At 33.1% G+C, this 24,889-nt stretch overlaps 1 protein-coding gene across 7 annotated transcripts in view; it reads right to left on the bottom strand.

Moving 5' to 3' along the window:
- The window catches only part of LOC118189539 (adenosylhomocysteinase-like 1), a 373,963-nt gene that overhangs the window by 51,481 nt on the left and 297,593 nt on the right, over positions 1 to 24,889 (bottom strand). For 6 of the 7 annotated variants that reach the window (XM_035360165.2, XM_035360167.2, XM_035360164.2 and 3 more), the window contains 4 exons: positions 13,575 to 13,721; positions 1,814 to 1,914; positions 414 to 485; positions 226 to 256 (listed from right to left, as the gene is read on the bottom strand). In XM_035360165.2, the coding sequence (XP_035216056.1) occupies positions 226 to 256; positions 414 to 485; positions 1,814 to 1,914; positions 13,575 to 13,721 (351 nt within the window). Of the gene's footprint in view, positions 1 to 225; positions 257 to 413; positions 486 to 1,813; positions 1,915 to 13,574; positions 13,722 to 22,446; positions 22,568 to 24,889 lie in introns of all 7 variants that reach the window. The other variant, XM_035360168.2, reaches the window with a different exon arrangement.

Genomic DNA, 24,889 nt, shown 5'->3' with positions numbered 1-24,889 from the left:
GGAATCGCCAAAGTCCCGACGAGTCCGGATTAAAGACTTTTGACTGTATTTCTTTTAATAAGAATAAATTTTATTAACCTATTATCAGATTTGTGCATTCAATCTATTATGAACCCGTATGCATATAACAATATAAATTTTAAAGAATTATATGACACAGATGAAAATTAATGATAAGTTTATAATCTTACATTGTAATGCAACAGTGTTCACTTTTATACATACCTCCTTCAGCAACAGCAGCAGCTACTTCATTCTAAAATGAGACAGAGATTTCATATGGCATAAAACATTTCAAAGTACATCAAGGAAAAGCTTAGAATAATAGTGGACACACAGTGGAATAGATTGCAACTTCCACAATATACTACACTAATGTATGAAATAAAATATACATAAATAGATTTCCTTACTTGAGTGGAGTATATATTACAAGCAGCCCACCGAATGCTTGCTCCTAATGCTATCAACGTCTCTATTAAAACCTAAAATATGAAACAGTAGCACATTTACAATACAAATTGTATACATTATCATATTTTCACTAGTTAATTAAAAAAAATATGAAGATTGTTACACAAAAAGATATACAGTCTTTTGCAAATTACAACGAATGTCTGAAAAAACTTGTTGCTCAAACATATTTGTTGTGATTATTACATATTAACTACATTTAATGATATTTCCTATATTAATGATATTCCTTATAAGGAATATTTTAAACAATATTAATACATTTCAATCATTAGTAACATGCTCTTTGGCTTTTAATAAAGTCTGGATTATTTTGTTTTTTTCTGCAATAAAAACTTTACAATCTGTTATAGATCTTTGTCATAGTCCCATTTCTCTGGTTTCTTTAAATTAGTTTATCTATTTTTGCAACCAACTTCTTCTTCTTCTCCTGTTTTAAAAATTATTTTATGTTTCTTCTAAGTAGTTCCAGACCGAGCTAACACATCAATAGATGGCGCCAGCAGCTTAACTCCTATCCAGCCATTCTTATATTATCTTATCTAATCACTATGTCTTATCTTGTTCATTTGCGGTTTGGCAGCTGAGGATGATGGTTCGGTAAAGCCATCGAAACTAGTCCTGTAAAAATTTGCAAATATAACGCTGATTTCTGTTGTTTGACTTCTAAATTAATGCAGTCATATTTTCCTCTACAATGGTTTGTTTTATAAATATACATAAAAATAAAAATTAACTAAAAAGTATTTTCTGATGCACAAACCTTTTTCATTATATCATTGCTTGCATTATTCCCTCAAAATTATTTTCCACGAATAAATTTTCTTTTAAAATACAATAAGATTAAAAGAATTAATAATACCAAAAAAGATAGCATCAGCTGAATTCAGACTGTTTACTTCTCATTTCAAATGTTGCACTTTCATATAACCAGTATTCTCAGTGGTTACAGCAAATAGATTATCTTAAGTCATATGAAAATATTCAGAAATTCAAGGCCAGTTCTTTTGATTGTTTTTGAATAATGCATGCTAGATATTCAAAAACATGTTTGCTTAAGGTTCCCACAACCAGAGCAAAACTCATTTCAATCAAAATTGTATGTCAGTCAGGGTACAAATGAACTCATTCATTCCCAAACATTTTCCTTTAATTTTTGCATTTTCCCTTCATTTTTTAATGTGTTTAAAGAATTTAGAAGCCAATACTATCTAGTTTGTTAGCAGCATGTACAATAATTTGAAAGATTCTCCTACTTCATAAAACTTGAAATACAGATTTAAAAAAAATTAATGGGTAAAATGATATAAAACAAGAAATAAAAATAATTAATACATACAGCAGTCTGAGCGTTTATGTGAGTGCAGCATATGATTTTAGCTCCTTTTAAGGGCTTTTCCCCATTAGCTCTTTGCCTCAAAGCAACAATGCCAGGCATCTCTAGGAATGAAAAAAAGATATACATGAATACCAATGAAAATAAAGAGAATATAATTATAAATTTCTAAAAATTATGTTGCAATCCATCGAATACGCATTCATGTTAATTTGTGGTGGGGCCTTCTAGAGAAGATAATTGAAAACGCGGCAATTTCCATCAAGTAGCATCGAAATGCAGACCTTTCAATTCGCCTCCGAGTTTTGAATCTGAAAAGCTCTAAATACATCCCGCATTTTCTGTGAGCAAGCACGTACATACAGAAAATTGATTAAAAAATTTAAAGTAGACGTAAAGCCGGCGCCTGATGCAGCCGTAACGGGCAGCAAAATTTTGAAAATTTAGGAAGGAATCGGTAGGCAGAATTTTGGAGTCGTGGAATTTGCACTGGGCAACGAGATATCTAGCGCTGGCCGTGCTTAGATGTTATTTCAATTTTGTAGGTGCGCGTGGCATTTTAAATCTGTCATCATCATGATACTTTAAATCAGGATGAGCAAATAGTTTAAAGGGCAAACCCAAAAAGCCTTTTTTACTGCATCATGCGTGCAGGACGGTGACGATCATTTGCGGTGTCCCTATTGATGTATAAAGTGTTGGAGGTACATGCATTCTAGCATATCTAGAGTAAAGTTTGGTTGATCGTTAGTAAAGTCATGTGTAAATATGCGTATATACACTGAAACAACAGTTTCACAGTCGTGCTCCTGATTTCGGTAGCTTGTGGATCTTTGTAAATCCGGGCCATTTGTAAATAATTTTACAAATGGCCCGGACTCATGTTCTTACAGTCACCGAACACTTGCGGTTAGAAACTTAAAAGGTAATGTAATACTAAATTTAAAGGTAAAGAATACTGCAAGACTACACAATTCAGTTTACTCTAACAGGTTGACTCAGAACCTACATCCACAGGAGGATAATAATTCGGCGAACAGAATGCGAAGCCGATATTCAAAGTTAACAGCTGGTAGAAATAACAATGTGTGCTCTCAATAGCGAAACCACGCTCTGACTAAACTTTTCACTACATCAGTTTAATACACTCGTTTACCCTAACTAATTCTAACTAGTCCTACTAATTTACATACTGGCGAGGAAACGTGAGGAAAATATGAGAAGATAGAAAAGGCTAACAAATTAAAATAACTACTATTAAAAGTAAATGATACCCTTAAGCTTACACACAAAATCGGGTAGGAAATAGATGAAAATTTCGTTACACAGGACTTCATAAAGGGCCCGAATAACCAATTAAAAGATTCGGCCCAGAGTGCTGTTTTTTGCCCACCGTTGCTTTAAATTATAACAAGAAACACTGAAAATAATTATTATTTTGTAATACTTACAATGCTCGTTTTCAATTGTATGATTACACAACAGTTTTAGAGACTGCAATTATTTTAAGTAGCAGATTACTTAATAAAACAATTGCTTAATTTTTGCAGATTATGTGTAACATTATGATAAATATTCAAATTATTATTCTAAATATGGTAAATCGGGTACTTAATATTTAATTTTGATTTCCAATGTTATTAGTAACATTTATTATGTTATTAATTACAGCATCACTTGTGCAAGAACGTATGCTTCCATGGTCGGTTTTCTGAAGAGAAATGGTTTGTACTTATAATACCTATAAGGTGAAAATTCTCATGCAATCAATTCGATTTTCATCACCCAGTACCAAAATAGGAATGAAATTTAATTTACATGAATTTACTCAATGAAATTTAATTTACATGAATTTATTGTAACAGTGAATGAGTTAAATTATGGATTGCCGGTAACAGCAATGACCAACCAAAGAAGACTGCTGAACGCTGATAATTCGACCTAGATTCAAATCACGGTGTGAACTGGTTGGTTGCATGCTCATATTCTATTCTTTTAGTATAACGTGAATACAAGCCACTTTCCCTTAGTGAGTCCTCCGAGGACAATCCTAGTTTTAGGCAGATAAACTTCATTAGACTGCCAATCGGAAACATTGACAAAATATAGCAAAGATTTTTTTTTAAAAATTTTAGTCATTTTCGACCTACTGGCGGCCGAATGGATAAAGGCTGATGAACATTGAAAGTTCAGGACGGGTTCAAATCTCAGAAAACAAGATTGGCTGCATGGGCACTTTTGTGGTTTTCGCTATACATGCCATGAATACGAACTAGTTTCTTAAACTCTCTCCAAAAGTATCTCTGAAACACATGCAGAGAGCTTTCGTATTATTAATATAACTAATTAAACAAACACACGTCTTTGATTTTAATTAATCCCTGCTTAGCAATAATTTACTTTTCATTTCTCCAATTTGCATGAAACGACTTATCTTAAACATTCGTTTGTTTTTGTATTATTATTATTGCAAAATATGATTTAGGCAGAGCCATAAAATTCTTCGTGCTCTTGTGTGATCACTTAGCGGAAATAGGCACTGCATATAAAAACACAGCCAGCACTTAGAAAATCTGCTCAACCATTTCACTGAATTGTTTAAAGTGGCATATTAATGTTTCTAAACATAATCGAAAATATAAAACTAATCAAAGATGCCGCTTGTAAATAACCATTACTGCCTTTCAAACATTAAGGAAAACTATGCAAATCAAAATTTCAAAGCTGCATATAAGCTGTGTTTCGTTTGGAACAGAAATCCTGTTACATGAAAGAAAGCAGGACAGCCTCGGATGATAATAATAAAAATAATAACAACACATAGACATACTACATAATCTTATATATATTTATATATATGTAAATCAGCTTTATAATTCAATTTAGCAATAGGCTTTAATTCCTCACTTTTAATTTGGGTATCTCCTTTCTAAAAATAGTAATAACTTTCCTGGACTGCGCCATTTCTACATGAATTTATGTCACATGGCTTGTGTGATGCTTATTACGTACTTAATTCGGAACTTGAACTCAAAATTTTGAAAACTGAAACATTTCTAACCTAAACCAAAACCTTCTCCTGGTAAGCACTCTATAGAATAATTCCGCACTTTAGCTTCTGTCTCTCTTCCGATTAAGACGCTATTTCCCTCGCTCTCTTCCTATAGCAGCAGTATCAAAAAGTGTAAATGTTCTTGAATAAGGCAGGATTAGTGTGTTAAATAAATTGTGGCCACAAATGTCAATTGAAATAAAAATGAAGATTTAATCTGCCTGGACTGACAAGTTTGCTGCTCATTACGGATTCAACGTTTTAAGCATTCTACGCAATGAGAATTCTTCCTCTTCATTATGGATCTACGTTCTCAGCTATCAAGTATTCTGCGTCTCTTTATAATCACTATAGTCTCACTATAATCAAGTATCTACGTCTCATTATTCCTACATCAATACTTCCTAAATTTTGTTTTTATTGCATATATATTAATATAGTACCTATAATAAACAAAAAAGAATTATTTTCCATTTGAGATCATTTCTCATAGAAATTCTGAAGTGAAATCAGGCGTCTGCATGTTTTTCTGCAGATGCCTAAATGCTCATGTAGAAATGACATTTATCCATACTAAACGGCCTTACTGCCGTATGAAGGCATTCTTTGCGAGTACATATTTCGATAACACAATTTACATATTTCAATTACACAGTTTTCATAACACAGTCCGTCAGCTCCGAACGTATTGCTTTCTGCGCTTCTCGATTATAGATCTTCAAGCGACAGATAGATGGCGCCACCAGTTAATTCTCAAACTATTAGAGCTTAAAAAAATTAGAACTAAACTTCACATACTATCTGGACAATTAGGGTTGATCAGTAATGAACATGAAAATAAACCCATAATGTGTGATCAAAAACTGAAATGCTTCTACTTCAGTATTTTCACATTACAGAGTTCTGAATTTTCCACAGAAATACTGGTACAAGTGTTCAGAGTACAATTAGTAATTACACTTCAAACTACTAAGAATGTCAACGCAATGGCAAGCGCATCTAAAAAGCGAAGCTCTCGTGGATATCTCAATACTCCGTAGTCCTTCTGAACTAACAAATAAGAGTCCCGTCTTATATGATTTTCCCCCAGTCCATAAATCTCTAGTACTTCTCGAAATCCCCCCCCAATGGCGAGCTTTGGCCACTCCTAAGGCCAGAAGTTACCTCCCATGAAGCGACAGACAATTTTACATCCATGCTTTCTCTGAGAATCGAACCCGGGCCCTTTGGTATCACAGTCAGGCTCCCCTAACAGTCTGGGCGGCTACTTCTCGAAATTACTGGATGGCATGCAAGGGCCGAATGCGGTTACAGCTACATATGAAATTAATAACAGTTATTCAATTACAATTCGCATTAGGGTGATACAGGGACAGGAGCAAAATATCGCCAAATGGTCGACAAAAATTAGTCACCAAAACCATCGCCTACTTGGAGATATCTCGCCAATTTAGCGAGGTAGCCATTTACTCAATGTTATATAGGCTTGCCTCTGTATTCTTACTTTTATGGCAGAGCATCGTCTCTTATTACCTCACTGCTAAATAGACTTGCATATTTATTCTTATTTTACCGGCAGAGTATCGTCTCTTTAGATTTTCATGTTACATTACACGGAGAAAATATAACAATTTCACTCAAATTATTTATATATGTACATAATTCGTAACAGTACCTTATCTCCGCACACTGTTTCTTTGATAAGCGATAATACAAATGACCAAACCGATCCACATGCTTTAAAATTACCATACACAGTGATATTTAGAACAAACACTACAGAGTTTAATTAATAACAGACAATATTTGCTCCAAACTGGCATACACCAGAAAGTTCACTGCAATTCCAAAGACAGCAAACCAACTTATCATTTTCGAAAGCAAATAATTCCATTTTTTACTTACTCCGTGAGCCAACAGAAATATTTTATTTACTCCGTAAACCAACAGTACCTATTTCATATAAAGTAACTAAACTATCATACTAATGAATATTGATGCTCTCTGCACATAAGGAATTAATATTCGTTGCGACTACAGATTCAGGCCTTTTTGGTGCAGGGAAACAAAAATAATTTCATTTTTAATTCTCCCAAGATGGAAGAAAACAAGTGTGTTGCATATTTCGTTTTCCGTAAATAAAAATGTTCTACAACTTTTTAAGCGTTTAAGTTTGGTTGAAATAAAATATGAAAGGAAAAAATAAAATTTCATCACTCCTATTAAAGCAAACATAAAAAAAAAATTCGAACTTTTCAAAAGTCCGATTGGTACGTGGTCCAGTTCAGTCCAGATATTTGCGTTACACTGCGCGCCATGAATTGTGAGAAATGCATTGATAAAGGTTGTGTATAAAAGACATGGCGAATTAAGCTCCATGAGCATGCCTTTCTTCCACTTGCTAAAATATCCAGACGATCCACGGTTCGGTATTAAACTATAGAAATTATACTGTCTTCAATTTTATCAACAGATAGTGCCATCACCATAGTTTATGAAAATTTAAGTATATGATTGTTATAAAAATTCGAAAAAATATTTATGCATATTTTGGTCTCAGGGCAGACTCACTGCTATTTCTTCTTATTATTATTAATTACGGCATTTAAAGCTATAAGAAATTGTCAACAGCAAGCCACATCGCATTTATACATTAAAAAAAAATAATGTAAGTAACTTAAGTAATCGAAATCACATATCACAATCAATAAAATATTTAAATGGCTACAAATTTGAATTAATGTTTAGATATACGGTTGCAATTCTCAATATCGTTCATGAATTTAAAATAGCACATATAATCTACAAAAACACAGCAAATTGATTTTTTCTCTGCTAACTGAGGCCAGTTGTTAGTTGTTAACCTTAATACTGCACAAAAATGCAAATCAGTGGTTAAACTCCCTGAACGTTTAACCACTGAACCCGCAATTTTGTATAATATTTATTTTTTCCTTAAGCTTCTCGTTCTTGGCCGAAATGAGCTTTTTGCGTGACATTTTTAATACTATCATGTAACATAAATAATAAACCATAACGAGGACTGTTTAAAATAATTTATTATAAAAACATTTTATCTCAGCTTTGAAGTGTGCTTTGCCACAAAATAAATATCTAATCAAATTGCTGACTGTTGGACAAAATGCATGAACTCATTTTAGAAATACTTTTATCACTAGCCAGAAAGATTAAAAAAAAAAAAAAAAAAGAGAAAGAAAGAAAGAAAGAAAGAAAAAGAAGAAGAAGAAACCAAAATTTTGACATTCAGGAAATAATAGTCCCCCCTCCCCATACACATGAATAAATCGATATGAATTTCACTTTACCTATCGCCGCCCAGACGGGAAAGTGGTTAGTGACTCTGACTGCCCGGGTTCAAATTCCGAATTAAGGCATGGATGTAATTTGTCTGCCCCTTCATAGAAGGGAAAGGTGGCCAACCTTTTTCGTGCTTCCATGATAAAATAACCACTTCTTCCGATTTTAGTAGTGGCCAATGCCTATAACGGCTAGTGTCCGCCATTGGATACAAATAAAATAAAATCATAATAAAAAAAATTGTAATCTGAAAGATTTCAGATTTTAAATTACTTTCAAAGGGGCGTTTTTTTAACTTTTTGTGTGCTACCTTTATTTATTATTAAATATCATGTTCTCCCCACTTAAAAAATAATTTCATTTTTAATTCTCCCAAGCTGGAAGAAAACAAGTGTGTTGCATATTTCGTTTTGCGTAAATAAAAATCAGTTCAATAGCATAAAATTCAGTTCAATAGCAATGTTGCAAAATAATTTTTTAAATGTGCATAATCTGTACAATTTCCAATACACAATTCCGCGCGCTGGAAATAAAAAGGTTTACTCCCCCCCCGTAGAGTGTTGCCATTGCTCGCTTTTACATCGTTGAGTTTGTTACTCAAAAATTCATTAAAATTTTACATCGATAATAAAACAAATTCAAATTTCAAATTTGGTCTTCCATATGCCCATATTTGTAGAAGGATTACGTCATTCAAAATTCGATGGCTCTATGTACCGTTGTTTTATCACAATGCGAGAAATACACATACATTTATGCAGATTTTTCATTATTTAATTTTTTTCAAATATAATGCAGCACTCTAACATTTGGTGGCAAAAGTTTGAAACGTGATTCGCCGTTTATAGTGATTCAACGCAAAATCGCAAAACGAAAACAATAGTCCTTCAGGGACAAAGCCCCTTTCGACTAAAAACTTTAAACATCTCGTCATACAAAATCACTTTTCAGTTCAAAATTCATTCTGGTAAGTAGCCAATCAAAAGTTGGTAATATTATGAGCTTAAGCTTTAAAAATATCAGTATGTACACTGCGCAAAAAAAAAAAAAGGGGGGGGACAGTTCTATATCTCCCGTTCTACTGGGCCGATTGACGAAATTCAAATTGCATTTTTCATGTCTCGAAAGCACAACTTGAGAATTAGATTTATATATAGCATTAATATAATATTAGAATTCTGACAGAAAATCGGACATTTTCTGAACTGACATGCCAATTTTTTCCATATTTCGATTCTACGACTCAAATTATACCTAAATATTAAATTTTGTAAAATTTCGTGCGAAATTTACGGAGAAATTCAAAAATTTATATTGGCGTATTTTTTTCAGTTTTCGCCAAGAATAATTTACTTGGCGAACTTCTTAATTTATAACAACTTATTTTCCTTTTCTTTTTTCATTGCAGAAGAGCGGGAAAAAAGGTCATCGTTCATATTTTCAAATGATTTTAACAAAGTGCGTAAACCATATTTGGCGTCATTATCGCTTACTACATATATGCCAAATTTCAAAACGCGACGATACGTAAATTCATGTATATCTCAGAAAACCGAAAAAAAAGAGCTGTTAATAATAAATATATATCAAATTTAGAGATATAAATATATATTAAACTCAAATTAACATTAAGGAGCTAAAATTTTAAGAGCTATTTTTTTAAAACTACTCGAGGATTTTTATAAAATTTGGTAGTTTAGCATATTTTTAGTCATAGAATCGAAGTATGGAAAAAAAAAATGGCATGTTATTTAAAAAAAGTCCGATTTTGTATCAAAAAATACCTATATTGGAATAATTTATATATAAATCTCACGTACTTTCCGCACAGACAGGAATGTCAATTTTAAAGGTCTTTCGTCATTTTTTAAGTTGATCATCACGATGTCACAAATTTAATAAAATTTTCTTTTCGAATGATGATATAAAAACGTTTTAAAATATTAACGCATACTTTAATGATTAACTACTAAAACGGATATAAAACATTCATTTTTATCCAATGTTTAAAGGCATATCGAAAAAATTAATTTAATAACAAATTTCCAAATTCCTCTTGTTACTTAATACTTCCTCCAAACTCGTCATAACTATCTGATACTGGTTGCTTGATCTGACGGCAGCTAATTTCGAAATCGTTGCAGCATCCAATATCTGATTGAGATATATTTATTTGCATTTCGCGCATCCATTCTTTATTTTATAAACCTCCATTGCCATTACACCCTAAAATATTGCAATCTTATGACGAAGAATTGCAATCCTTTCAGTTATCTCGCCGACCAGATATTTGAAGTCGCAACGATAATATTTCTTAGATAAACAGATCGATCTTAAACTATATTAATTTTCTAGACCTGCGCTTTTATTGGAGAAATGCGAAGTCCTCTTCTGATTTCTTGTTGTTGTCTGCCATCGTAAATGCCCACTGTCACTAAAAACACTAGCCTGAAAACGGCATTTATTCATCGTCTTTCAAGCGAATCAATGATTCGAAATCACAAAAATCGATGAGAGGCGAAAAATGTTTTACTAAGATAAAATGAAAAGTATTTCACATATTATTTCAAACATGTCGTCACCCATACATTTAAAATATGCAAATCATGAAGGCAACTATCAGATTCATCACGGATACACATTGTTTGTTTTCAACACCTCACTATTAATTTAAGAAAGCAAATTGTCTTCCCCTAAAATTATCTGCGAATTATCAGATACCTCATAAAATTGATTTTCTAAAACGCTTCTTATTGACAGGCAATCATCGAAGAAAGTTGGACGTCACCTCCTCTTAAAATGAAATTCAGAAATCACTAAAGCCGCTAGAATAACCAGAACGAGATCAGAAGAAGAAGAAGGGAAAAAAAAAAAAAAAAAAGATTTTTGCTTTTTTTAGATATATTCAGACTTCAAATACGAAAGTCAGTTAAAAAGAACAACAAATTCCTTTAGAATTTACAGTTGCATTCAGAGGAGGAAAGTTTTTCCCTCTTTATATATATATATAAAAGGCATTTGTCGATTTTTTTTCTTTTTTTTCAGAGACTTAACGGATCGTAAATATTAATTAATGTAAACTGTGACTGTAACCGGCAGTGAATTCAGCTATGTTTGAGAATTTAGTTGAAAACAGCGTAATTGCTCCAATTTGATGTTCCAATGTCCATCTCATAATATTTATCGCTTTCCCCCCCCCCCTCCAGATAACTAAGACATGAAACATTCCATTTTATCATTCCGTGACTGGGCACAATTTTAGCCATACGAGATAATGATTTCAACTCATTGACTATTCTGCTTTTGATGAAAAGAGATAGAGAGAAAGCGCTTCATTATTAAGCCCCAGAACACTTATATACTCGTAATTCGACCAGGGCTTAAATCTCAACGAACTGACGGTTTGCATGCGTGTTTTCGTATTTATTCCTTACGTGCTACTTGAATAAAAGCCATTTTCTCGAAGAATGTCCTTCAAGACGGCATCTCTTCCCTTTGGCTGACAGCCCTAGAGTGCTGTGAAAAATACAATCTAATCCACAACTTAAGTCTTTTACTATTTACCACAGAACGATAGGACTCCTTGGTAGTTTCGAAAGGAAATTCGGAATAACATTCAGTGTAAAACCCCAGTTTACCTCCTTCATTAATGCTATATTATACAAAAGAAAAAAAAAAAAAAAAGTTAATAAAAAGATAGGGAGAAAATAGGGATAATACTGCTGTATCGTGATCATATGTTCACCTAACATAGCTAGTGCCTTCTTCAGTTGACAACAGCTAATGAAGTGAAGGCGCGCTGTGAGCGGCGATACCTGTACTTCATTCAGTTATACTGTATAAGCTGATTTGAAATTAAGAGTAAAACAGCAAGTGCCTAGCAAAATGTTTACAAAATAAAAACTATGCACCTGGGATAAAAATCGAAATTGCATGTCGTAATGTATACCAAGCAGTTCTCAGGGCCCGCCAGAAGTACTTTGTGTTGCCTCATTACCATGTTGAACACCGGGTGGAAATATACCGTAAAAAAAGGATACCAGTCATGATCGATAAAATTTCAGATCGTTGGACTGCACAGAAACTAATCGTTGACGTAGCCATATGCCATATATATGTTATGTTTACGGAATATTCTATTCTATAGTTTCCCTGTCAATAATAAAACTGTACAACTCGTTTTACCAGCCACCTGTATTATTTCTGTTAGTTAATCTATATGTGGAAGATAAATCTCAAATAAGCAATATACGGTAATTAATTACCATCACGACAGATTGCAAAATACTGTAATTAATTACCGTATATTGCTAAACAAGATAAAAATAATTTGTACATTTCGTATTAAACAACTACTTATGAGAAAGACCCTCTAATTTATGAAAAAAATACTGATTTTTTTTTTTTTTTTTCTTTTCGCACCACAAAGACATAAAAGTCTCACACATGTGAATAGCTCGTCATGCGAAAATGACAAGTTAGTAAACGAGTTCTTTTCGTATACGCTACTTAAGTCAATGACGAATGTCTCCACGGTTCTACGAATACGTTGTGTAAACTTCAGTAGACAATGAGATAGGACATAGACACAGACAACGTTCTTGACTTATTGAGAAAACCCCACAAGATAATGTCAGGTTCACTTAAAAAAAAAGTTGGCCCATTGCGAGGTGACAAGTTGGAAGCCATTTTCTCAATGAAGAAGGAATTAATATCATATAATTTTGTTAGAGAAATGCAAAATTTTAAGTCACTGGCAGTAGCACAGCCATTACAGTGGTAGAACAGGTTGCTGTTACTGCCTACTGTGTCAAGTCATATATAGATGGCCATATATAAAGGTGATACAGATGTTAGTTACTTGACAATTTGCTAAGTTGGCTAAATGCTGAATTTCAGATCATTGTCAGAAATACAACCGTTCTATCCATGAGACATACATTTTTTTAATTTTTTTTGGGAGGGTTATAATGAACTTCAACATGCCTACAATCACCTGATAAAAATTTCTCTTTTCCTATCATAAATACTCAATATATTTAATATATATATATATATATATATATATATATAAGAGTTTCGTTCTTTTTTTAAGCATTCTATAAGTTTATAAAGTAAGTTTCAATTAAGGAAACGCTGTTTTCGCTTGAGAAATTATACTGAATAGCAGTTACACTTTGGAGATAAAATATACAACTCTTCCATAGGTCATAAAAAAGCAACAACTCGATTAAAATACTTTTGTTCGTAACCCAAAGAGTCTTTTTCCACTTAAGAAATTACAGACAGATAAGTACCACATTCTGAGCTTCCATCTCAGGCACAAAAGAAAAAGAATAGCGACAAAGTTAGAAGATAAAAGAAAGTATTAAGAAAAGAAGAACAATCACTTACCCTGTTCAGCAATTTCTATCTCCCTGCGGCCGAAAGCGCTCTGCTTAATGTTCTTGACACAAAAATCCGAGCTACCCGAGGAATTGACTTGATGCTTATCTCTGGGCATTTTACCTTCATCATCGGAGCTCGTGTCGCAGTAGGATGCTGCAATAAGAAATAACCTTTTAGAATTCGGCGAATAAAAAAAAAACAGTAAAACTAAATGAACGTCTGAAATGTTAAAATAGTTTTGAAAGATGATCTGCATTAATTCCCTTGACTTTCCATGCAATTAGAGGACATTCTGCAAATTTTTATTATACCAGCCACGATCAAGGTAGTGCGAGTACAACATTTTCTTCAGGGGAGGGGGAAATATGTGCATTTTGAAAGGCATGGAAGATATGACACTGCAGCAAGTTTTCTTTAATGGAACAACATCGCCAAGAACATGGGTTCCTCACTGCTTCATTGAAAGTGCTCTTTTAGTTTAATCATTCGAGACATCATTCCTCACTAGCCCAGCAGCAATGGATCGTCATAGGTGTCATCTATCAGCAAACATCGCTATTAAGAAAGGGCAAAAGGTTCTCCAACAGCAAATGGTTTTTTAATTCCAAATATAGACGATGCCACTAAAGCAACAAGATTTCATGGCTGGAAGCCAGTGGCCATAGTCGACTCATGATGTTATACGTTGTTGACCCGGTTAATCTAGTTTAGCTATCTGTATTTGGTTCATGACACTAATTGCTATCGGAGAACATTGGTTTGCATTAATAAATGCGGATGTTTGCTGAGAGATGGCACCAACGTAGGTCTTTGTCCATTGCTTTCTGATAATCCTTGTCACTCTTCTTTCCTTCAAAGGCAATAAAAATAAGAAGTATATCTTAAATTAAGACATACGATACTGATTTGTAAAAGATTTAAACACACACACACCTGAGGCATCAAATTCGAAATTTGTTTCTAACAAAAAAATATTTTAACGTGATTCTACTAGCAAGCATTATTTTTATACATGGGGGGACACCATTAAAGTTACCCTACTTAGACCTACGTAGAGCCTGTTCTGGTAGACCTATTTCGTTGAAACTTAGTACACATGTTACACGGACCATGCAGAAAAGACAACTGTAATAAAAAACAGCAGCTCAAATTTCAGTCATTAGGTGAGAAGGGGGCATATGAAAAACAAACACAAACTAGAAACACAAAACTTTATTTAAACAAGCATTTGTTGAATGTGCATTCTGTTTGCGTCAATCACACGTTCAAACGTGTTATAGCGTATTCAACAGTAGTGGGAAGGGTTTCTTAATGAATTTCAGCAACACAATGTGTTATTTTTGCTTCCAATTCAGGCACACTCCCTATGCTTTCTCTACAGACATGATATTTCAGGAATTCCTACAACCAGAAGTCACACGGAGAACGAGAAGGCTAGGCATTTGGAAGACTTCTCGAAATTACACGATCATCTTCAAAGTGAGCATTGGTCTGACAATGTGAGGTGGTGCACGATCTTGCATAAAAACAGTAGTATTTAAACAGTCTTATTCTTGTAAGGAAGGAATGATTTGCTGCTGAAGAAGTTTGGAGTAACGGGCACCTGTGATGGAAGCCTTTGAAGGCCTTAAGGAGTGTTCTCTCAAACAAAAAGGGACCTAGAATGAAATCAGCAGTAAAAACACACCATACAGTTATGTAATCATGATGCAGGAGACAATTCATGCACAAAATTAGGACTTGCGTTACCCGATATGCTACAGTTTTGAATCTGCTCCGTCTAGGGTAAAATGTGACTCCTCCGAAAACGTTCCAAGGCATTATCAACGGCTATTCTGGCCAAAAGAAGGCAGTGCGGTTGTGCGGATCTGCAGTTCGAGAACTTGGATCTTGACTGGATACCACTTTACAATGGATCGCAAAACCTTTTGTACTGTCGACCAAGGGATTTACAAATCACGTAACACAGGTTCAGCACTTCTAAGAATATTAGGAGCCTGACGCCAGCTCTATCATGGCAACAGCGATTTATTCTACAGTTTCGTTTAAAATCTGTTTCCGTCTACTTCCTTGCAAGCACACACAACTCGCCAGTCTCTCTAGTACTATTTTTTGTACTATCTCTAGTACTATCTCAAACCGTGCCTCGACACAGGACCTTTTCGTTAGCCTTTCAAGCGTCGATAGTCTCGCAGTGCAGTTGAAAAATTACTGCCCACGATCAGTAAAGCTCGACCTTTCTTCCCTAAAGGCACGGTGAAGAATGATTTTACAGCATTGACTACTGGATTTTCAAAACATTCCAAATTTGCATAACGTCTTTTCTACACTGCATGGAAAGCGTGACCTGTCCGACGAAATTTGAACTATTAATTTGTATTGCAGATTTCTTTTTCCCGTGGTCTATATAACAAATACTCCAAGTAGGTCTACAAGAACAGGCTCTACATAGGTCTAAATAGTTTAACTTTAATTATAATTACCCTGCATTTTCGAATCATTGATACATTATTTTACGGGCAATAATTCATAAAGATTCGATTAACATGCAATAATAATAACAAAACAGTTTAATAATGGCTTTAGGTACTCTTAATCTTTCCAAAACGTAAGAAAACGCCACAAAAATTATCAATATTAATTAAAATCAATATGCTTGATCTGAGAAATTGTTTATATCTGTTTGTTTAGTCGAATATGGTAAAGCACACGGGACTATTTGCCTACGAGGAAGAATATTTTCATGGAGGACTTTCTGAGGATAGAGGCTTGTATTCACTTTTTTAACATCAGAACCAGAAAAGAAAACAAAATAACGGGGACTATTTTTAAATTGTGGCTGAAAACAAATCCTTCATAGTGGTAAGATACCAATTTATAACCACGAATCTATTTAAAGGATTATTTTATGTTGAAGATTTCAGTATGAAAATGAACAAAGGGTTAAAAATTATAATTTAATACATTTTTTCTTAAAAAGGTACTTATTTTACTATGACCCACTTTTAGTTACACTATGTCTTCGAACTACGTAGAATATAAGTATCGTACATAGATTGTAATAAAACAGAAAATATTACTTAATCTTTTTAATTCAAATTGTTGGTTCGCATTAAAAAGACAAAGTTTTTAAGTTATTATACTACATGTGTTGCACTAGCTGCATAATAACCCTCACGTTGAACAGTCAGTTAATTCATCAAGATGTGGAACTTATTTCTGAAATATAAATTGTCTCCAGTTAGAATAGTGACCATCTTCTTGAATAGCATTTAATATTAATCTCAAACTTCTACACAAATCTGTAATAGTAAGACTACCACGAAATACGAACAAGCATCAAAAAGCAACTAATACATGAAACTATACTTAGATTTTAGAAAAGAACATTTCGATGATTAGCGAATTGCTACTCGAATCTCTGAACGAAGGCACTATGTCGTGTTGCTCACCGAATTTAATGGAATGTTTTAATATGGCTTTTTAATTAAGGACTTATGCTGTAGATTCATCCCTTTTTTTTTTTAATTACGGATTTAGAGTGTGGATTAGTCTTATTTTTAATCAAGAGTTAAATACGTTATTTTATTAAAAGCTTAATAAATATTTTACTTTTCCACCACTCCAGTGCCTATTTTTTTTTCCACCCATAAAATTCTCTATCTTATCTTGAGGAATTTATCTTAAATACATGTGTATAACCAATAGTTATGAAACAAAACCTCTAGCCAACTTTTCGAATACTCTGTATATTGGAAAGAGAAAACACGAAAAGATATAAATAAATATAACCCGAATAGATATATATGAATAAACAAACTTACACGAAGCAGTTGCTGCCATTGGCGCCATGTTTCTCGATACAGGATTCTACCATTTATGACGCTATTCTTGTTATTTTGCGATAAAATTTGAGTTTGGATAATATTTTGGAATTTCTTTATCAATAAGATTTGATAGTTTTCCGAATTACTTAGCGTTTCCTTAAAAAAAGTACAGGAAGAGTAAGAAAGTCTCCATTAAGTCCAGAATAAGAACACATTCAAACACAAAACCCTTTCAGCGCTCGCAAACAGAATAATTCGGTGTAGTAGTCTAACCAAGTAGTTAGATGTGCTGATTCTAGCAAGATTTAAATATTTTTGAGCAAATACAAATCAACGAGTATATACCGGGTTCACAAAATCTAGCTGTTATTTTCACAACCGTTGGTCTCAAACCTTTACTGCCAATGACAGACATTTATTAAATGGCGCAGATTAAGACCCTTTTTAAATTAAAAAAAATTCTCGTGGTCCACGCACTTTTGTTTAAGAAAGTTTTGTATTTATCACAAAAAATCAAATGCAAAAAATGTGATTGAGATATTTCATTTTAGAGACTATATTCGGGGAGCCGTATACAAACTGAAGAACGAAATATTTGCGTTTGCACCTAGTTAAAAATAAAATATAGGATTATAAAAAGTTTTTTAACGTTAACAAATAAAGTCACAACCATTTCAATGCAGATTATTGTGTAAAGTATGGATCAATATAAAGTTTTTTATTCACAGAAACTTAAAGGAATCATTTTCTAGAAAAGACTGGCAGGCTTCGGTATTGCCAAATAGCGAATTCCAAATAGTATATACAGAAATTAAAATAGTTTTAGTTTAACGAATTTTTTAATATGATTCTAGAGTCAAAAGACTTCATGAGAAAATTAAAAATACATATTTTTAGAATGTGAAATCTTAAGTGAAAGTTTGTTTGAAAACATGCGTGAAAATTCTTTCCACATAGCAACTGCAACAAACCGAAAATTGTTTCGGCATAGCAGCTGTAACACTAGGTAAACCATAAAAGATTTCACAAAATGGGATTTACGGAGAAAAACCAAACTCAAATTAATCTAGTTCATTTATTAACCAACGCATCAACGCTAGTGAAAAATGTCGTCAGATATTCCAAATTTTGAAATTAAATATCATGATTCATTTTTGTCGTTCGGAAGTGAGAATTCTTTTTTTTTTTTTTTTTTTTTTTTTTAATGAGCATAAAATTTTTCTAAATATAAGTATAGGAACCGAATAAAAAGGCAGACTTCGTGACTTATATAATTTTTTTTTTAAATTTAAAAATGTCAAAAGCATGAATATTTGCGTCACTTAAAACATTCCGATAATTGGATGCACAAGTATACGACAACGGTTTCGAAAATAAAAGACAAGTGAGGACTTTTCTGGATACGGTGCACTGGACATTACTCTGGGCGATATGGTCAAAATAGGGCATTTCAAAAAACTGATTTACACAAATGCAATTAAACATAATAAAAATACAATTAATTAATAGACTTAATGTAATTTAGACGACAAGCGAAACTACCAAAAGAATACATTAAATTAAAAAGAAATCTACATTTAACATATTTTTATGATCGCACCCCCCCTCCTCCCATAAAATTAGACACTTCGTAACGAGACAGGCCATTTGTAACGACAAAGTGTTACTTTATTTCGAGATTCCAAAAATTCATAAATTAAACCATATGCAAAATACATGGTTCCAATCTGCATCCAGAAGCCCTTTGTTTTTTTTTCTAAGTTGCTAATTAAGTTAATTACGTGATCAAATTCTCGCGCGAAGAAACACGTTACAAATTAATCCTCTGTAGCATATTCTTCTCTTTCACTCCAGTTTAATTACATGGTAGTTTTAACAAACTTTTATTTTTTTTAACTAACATTCACTCTTACGTGTAAATTTCAACCTCTTCCACACACACACAGAACCCCCCCCCTCTAAAAAAATGTAAAGCTTCTTTAAACGAAGTAATTTACAGAAGATATCAGATGTTTAAGAATGTCCCAAGCAAAAAGTCTCTGAAAAATTGTTCGATGCCAGAACGAATAAAAGTATTTAAATGTAGCAGTTACAAGATATATCGACTTAAAAAAACACGGCATCTTTTCGCATTCTTTTGATGTAACTTATCACGCATAACAAACAGAAATACACAGCTGGTGAAAAATGGAAATGAAATTATTGGGAGCAGAAAAACTTAAGTAAAATCCGTAAAGTTTACGTATAATAAAATGAATAATTTTAATTTTTACATTTTCTCTCCGAAATGACGAAAACACAGTATCAAACTTTATTCACGGCATTATTAACTTTTTTTACCACGTGCGTTAAGTCTGCAGAATGTAAGTTATTTACTGAACAAACAAATCACAAGCCATATTAAAGTGATATAAAAAAACATTTCATGAAGTTTTTAAATAATTCAGACCACTTAGAACTGTAGACAACTACAATAGTAAGGTTCAGAATCTAACATACATCTCAGGAGTGAAAGTGCAAAACTTTCGAAGCCTATTCAATCAGCAGCGTTTATTTGCTTGATTGCACACGTCCCACACGACAGTGCAATCAAACAAATAGACGCTACACGATAAGAGTTTCCGGGCAATATGAAGTTAAATATTTACCTCAAGAACTTTCGCAAGATATTTACATCCAAGAAGTGCTACAGAACAGTTAACAAATGAAACCCTATTTTTTCGATACTCTCAACAAACCAACCCCAGAAGTTAGAAATTTATTGATACCGGCGAAAAAAAAAAAAAAAAAAAAAAAAAAAAAAAAAATGAAATAACGCTTCTAATAGGGTTAACGTTTATGGTTTTCTTAAACTATCTTATGCAAATACTAAAAACCACTTTAGAGTAAACAGGCTATTGAACAGAAATCTGTTATGCCTGCTTTTTTATCTTAAACAATTACAAAATAGAAGGGAAGAGTGCCTGATTATCTGTAAAAAGGTTGGGAGGGGAGGAAATTCGAACTAGTTTATAAAAGAAAAACAAAGTTTGATTATCTTTAAAAACATTGGCTAATTTTCATTTTTAGTTTCCAAGATCAGTCTTGCATTATGAGATCTCAAATGATACAATAAACTGTACACATTGTAGAGACATTAGGAGTTTTGGAAACAAAAGAGATGAAAAATGAGCAGTGCCGTCGGCGGGATTCGAACCACGGACATCTCGAATACGCGTCTAGCGTGCTCACCACTACAACAGGAAGGCATGCTAAGAAGGCGGGAGAAATACCTTATATACTCCCCCTTTTAAAGGGCAACTGGGGAATAGTGTACCCAATCGCCAAATCCTTGGGGTGGAGAATCATCATCCACCACCCTTTTAGTTCGGGCGCCAAAAAATACATAATGTTATAGAGACATTATGTTTTATATATATATATATATATATATATATATACCAGGAGAGATGAAAAATCAGCAATATCCTCGCCGGGACTCGAACCACGGACTTCTCGAATTCGCGTCGACCGTGCTGGCCAATACACCACGAAAGCATTCTAAGAAGGCGGAAGAAATACCTTGTAACATAAATGATTGTGAAAGATCAGATATATGTATACATATGACATAAAGAAAAAAACACCACTGTTAATGAGGGAGATCTTAAGAAAAACCGACCAGACCATATTCAAGTTATATAAATCAGGGATTTAAGGCAGACATCTGTTCCCACGTGAATCTTAAGCAAGAATAATCCTAAGACTGCCCACTCAGCAGCGAAGAAGATAATTCAGGCTGAACTATAAGTATTCAGCATTTTTATCCGCTCTGCCACTGATGCATCAATAACGTGGATATCCTTCATCAGAAAGCACCGATTGATTCGGTCAAATAATGCAATGCAGCTCCCATACAGAAACATTTTCTATGCAAATCAATATGGAGAATGGTCACTTAATTTATTAAGAACAAAAATGCTGTTTGAATGAGAGGGCAAATGTCTTCATGGAGGAATTTCTAAAAGGAACTGGCTTATATTCAAGTTACACAAGAAGAAAAATCATCCTACAACTAGACCATTCATTGAGATTTGTAAGCTAGTCGCACTACTAGTATTCAGCGGTCTTATCTACTCGGCCACTAGTCAGTTTAACATTGAGAATTTTATATAATTGCAGAGTGTGTAAACACTAATTAATTACATTAAATGCACTGTGCATTGATATAACAATATTATATTAATACAACGAGAACCACGAGCTGTTTTGTTGCACAGATTCCTGGTTAGCTGAACATTATTCCAGTAGTTCCACGAGAGAAAATCTGAAATAGACTGCGTCAGAACATCAAAACTAAATGTTATAAGAACAACAGTTGGATAATTTATAATTTCTCAACTCACTGGAGACAATTACACTGGAGACAAAAAATATGCACGCAAATTCCTAATATTATATTTTACCTTTATTCCTCACACAGTTTATTTATTTATTTCGGTAGTAGAAAAAAAGTGACAGAAAAAAGACAGAGGGAGGGAGAAGAACGGTGATAATCATAAAAAGGGAAGAAAAGTAAGCTTCACCGCATTTCAAAGAAAGATATTATGACTGCCTTTACAGCAATGATGCAGTCTGAAGGTAAAAATCAATGTGCTCACGAATCCCTGTTATCACACTCACGTTCTTGATACCAACAGTCCCCAAAAAATCTCGCATGAGTTTTTCGAGACAGCAAAAAACTTTAATAGAAGAAAACTGCAATAAAAATATTACTTAAAGCAGTTAAAATAAGTCCATGTAGTCGCCAGATATGTATTCTTTTATCGGCTTGTTTTATTAACATCGAACCAATTTTATAATTTAAAAAAATCTGTTCAATTAAAAGTCACATTAGAAAAGTCACATCCGAAAATGCATTTATAAATTTACATAAACAGTATTCTCATGCATTTTAAACTAAGATTTCTTACAATATTTAGAGAAATTATTAAAAAAAGAACACAGATTTTGCTTGGTTTTGGAAAAAATAATTATTGTACTCCATGCTTACAGTTCTGAGCCATACTTACAGTCTGAGCCAGTAGATGCCGTGGAGGCTCTGCGATTGTCTAAATTGAGGTAAGGACCTATGGGAAGGCTCATACGCCTGCGCGTTCTGTCCTTGAATGCCGGCATGTTGTTCATCAGCACCTAAAAACCATCAACCAACCCAAAACTGTTATCGTAAAATATCCCAACTCTACAAGTTCTGAAAACTGTGGCATCGGAATACATTCTTACATAGTTCGTTGCCTCTTTGCGTAACGTAACTCTTTACGTACGTACGAGTAAGTAACTCTTTACGCAAACTACTTCTTCAGTGGGAAAGATTCTTGCCTCTCTTTTATTACTTGAGTAATTTTCTTCCTTTATTATTATTTATATTTTTATCAAATATTTTTTGTCACATTTTATTAATATTTTTTGGCATGATAATAAACAAGAGAATCTATACAATTCAAATTTTTTCTTATTAACACTTTTTTGATCGAATCTGTTCCTAAACAATGCTTGATAATTATCAGGCAAGTCATATTGAGTTATTCAGATCTCTCAAATTAAATGCAAACAATTTGAACGCATTTTTATTATTATTAAATATTTGGTAAATGTACTCACTTAATTACTGAGCATCATTTTTTTCCTTACTATTTACTTAAAAATTTCAGTTGGTTATAATCTACACTGAAACAGAATTCACTAAGTAATTACTATAATAAGTAAGTGTTGAAGAATCCAAATTAGAAGTAAAGCAGCTCTGCACGTAAGGAATTACACTGAATTCTGCCTTCTTACGAACTGCATAATTTTGCGAAATATCGCTTTGGCCTAAAACAATTATGAACTTTATTTTAATGAGCTGTACCATTATTTAAAACAAATTATGCAATTGAAAATTTTATGGGCTAAAACAAATTATGTTTATGGGCTAAAACAAACTATTTACAGAAGGTCATTTTGAGTTTTTTTTTTTTTTTTTTTTTTTTTTTTTGGGGGGGGGGCGCGTAATGGTTAGCAAAATAAAGAATCCACTGTAACTTCCTACAATCCGACAATATGTATGTAATATAACACAATGTAAAAGATTTAAAAAATAGTTCCCATAGAGATGACGGGATACTTTGTGTTACGTTCTGTATTATGGTATGTACTATGTATTATTTGGGGTCTAAAAAATAAATTCATCCTTAAAAAGGAATCTGCTTTAAATGTAAACATTCATTTGAATCCTTTCTTTTAATAAGCAATAAATTCCCCGCAGTTTTAGCCTACGAAGTAACTAATATTCAGAGCAATTATTCATTTAAATTCGAGTAAGCAACGAAATTTAGATAAACTAAGTTTATTCCGCACATTCTAAGAAAAACCCTTTCTCTCATTGTATATGGCAAAACTAATTATTTCTCGTCGACACTGGTTATCATGCTGCTTCCTTTAACAGTGATTAAAAAACACAACGAACGAAGTATATGCGGAACGATTTTCGAAATTCGGGCAATTAATCTACATAAAAACAAACAAATCGACCGTTTCAAAACATAAAAGCCTCATAACACGAGACGTAAAATATACACAGCTTTGTTCTTGAAAATAACAGTGTACGATACCGCAAAACTATTCTCACTATCTTTTAACTTTTCCTTGCAGATAAATTAGGATTTTTTAAAGCAGAAGTGATGAAAAATGAGCAAAGCCTTCGCCGGGAATCGAACCGCGGACCACTGGAATACGCGCCTAGCGTGCAGACTACCACACCACGAGGCCATGCGAGGAAGACGAGAGAAATATCTTATATCCTAAAGCATTGCTTGTATCTGTTATGGAAAATAAATTGTAATACTGAAAATTACCATTGGCAGTATATATTACGGTTCATTTAATGAACTATACGCGAAACATATTGAATTTTCTTGGAAAAGCAAGTTAAAGAATAATAATTCATTTTCTTCTAACACAAGAATTACAGGCGACATTGAAAACATATTGTTGCGTGCGTACGGGTTCGTTTGGAATTGAACGCACAAATCCGATGAAAAATGAATAAGATTTATAATTATCACAAATAAATAAAACACAATACTTCAATTTTCTCAGATATTCGTGCAATATTACAATATCTCACAGTAGTTATCTTTTAACTACTCAAACGTTCAAGAGAACTTAATTCAAAACAGTTAAAGAAAGCTAATCCGCGAATTCGCTACAGTCAACAAGAGCAGTTTTCTAAAAAACTCTTAGAACAACAAACTAAAATCACTGAATTGAGAGGTTTTCCTGCTTTTTATAAGATTTTTAAATCGCGCGCGAGAACTTTCTGGAACTTTCTTGAAATCAAAAAGAGATTATTTATTTATTAAATGTTAAATGCCCGTGCTCTTGTACTTTTAATTTTCCGGCTTAGCTTTCTTCAATATTCGTCACGTGCTACACTGCACGGGGAATAAAACAATTTAATTTATAATTCAACTAACA

Source organism: Stegodyphus dumicola, chromosome 7 (assembly GCF_044657685.1).
Source record: "Stegodyphus dumicola isolate Sdum_Otavi_A_Nest chromosome 7, ASM4465768v1".
Classification (NCBI taxonomy): domain Eukaryota; kingdom Metazoa; phylum Arthropoda; class Arachnida; order Araneae; family Eresidae; genus Stegodyphus; species Stegodyphus dumicola.
This window is presented reverse-complemented; position numbering and strand designations above follow the sequence as displayed.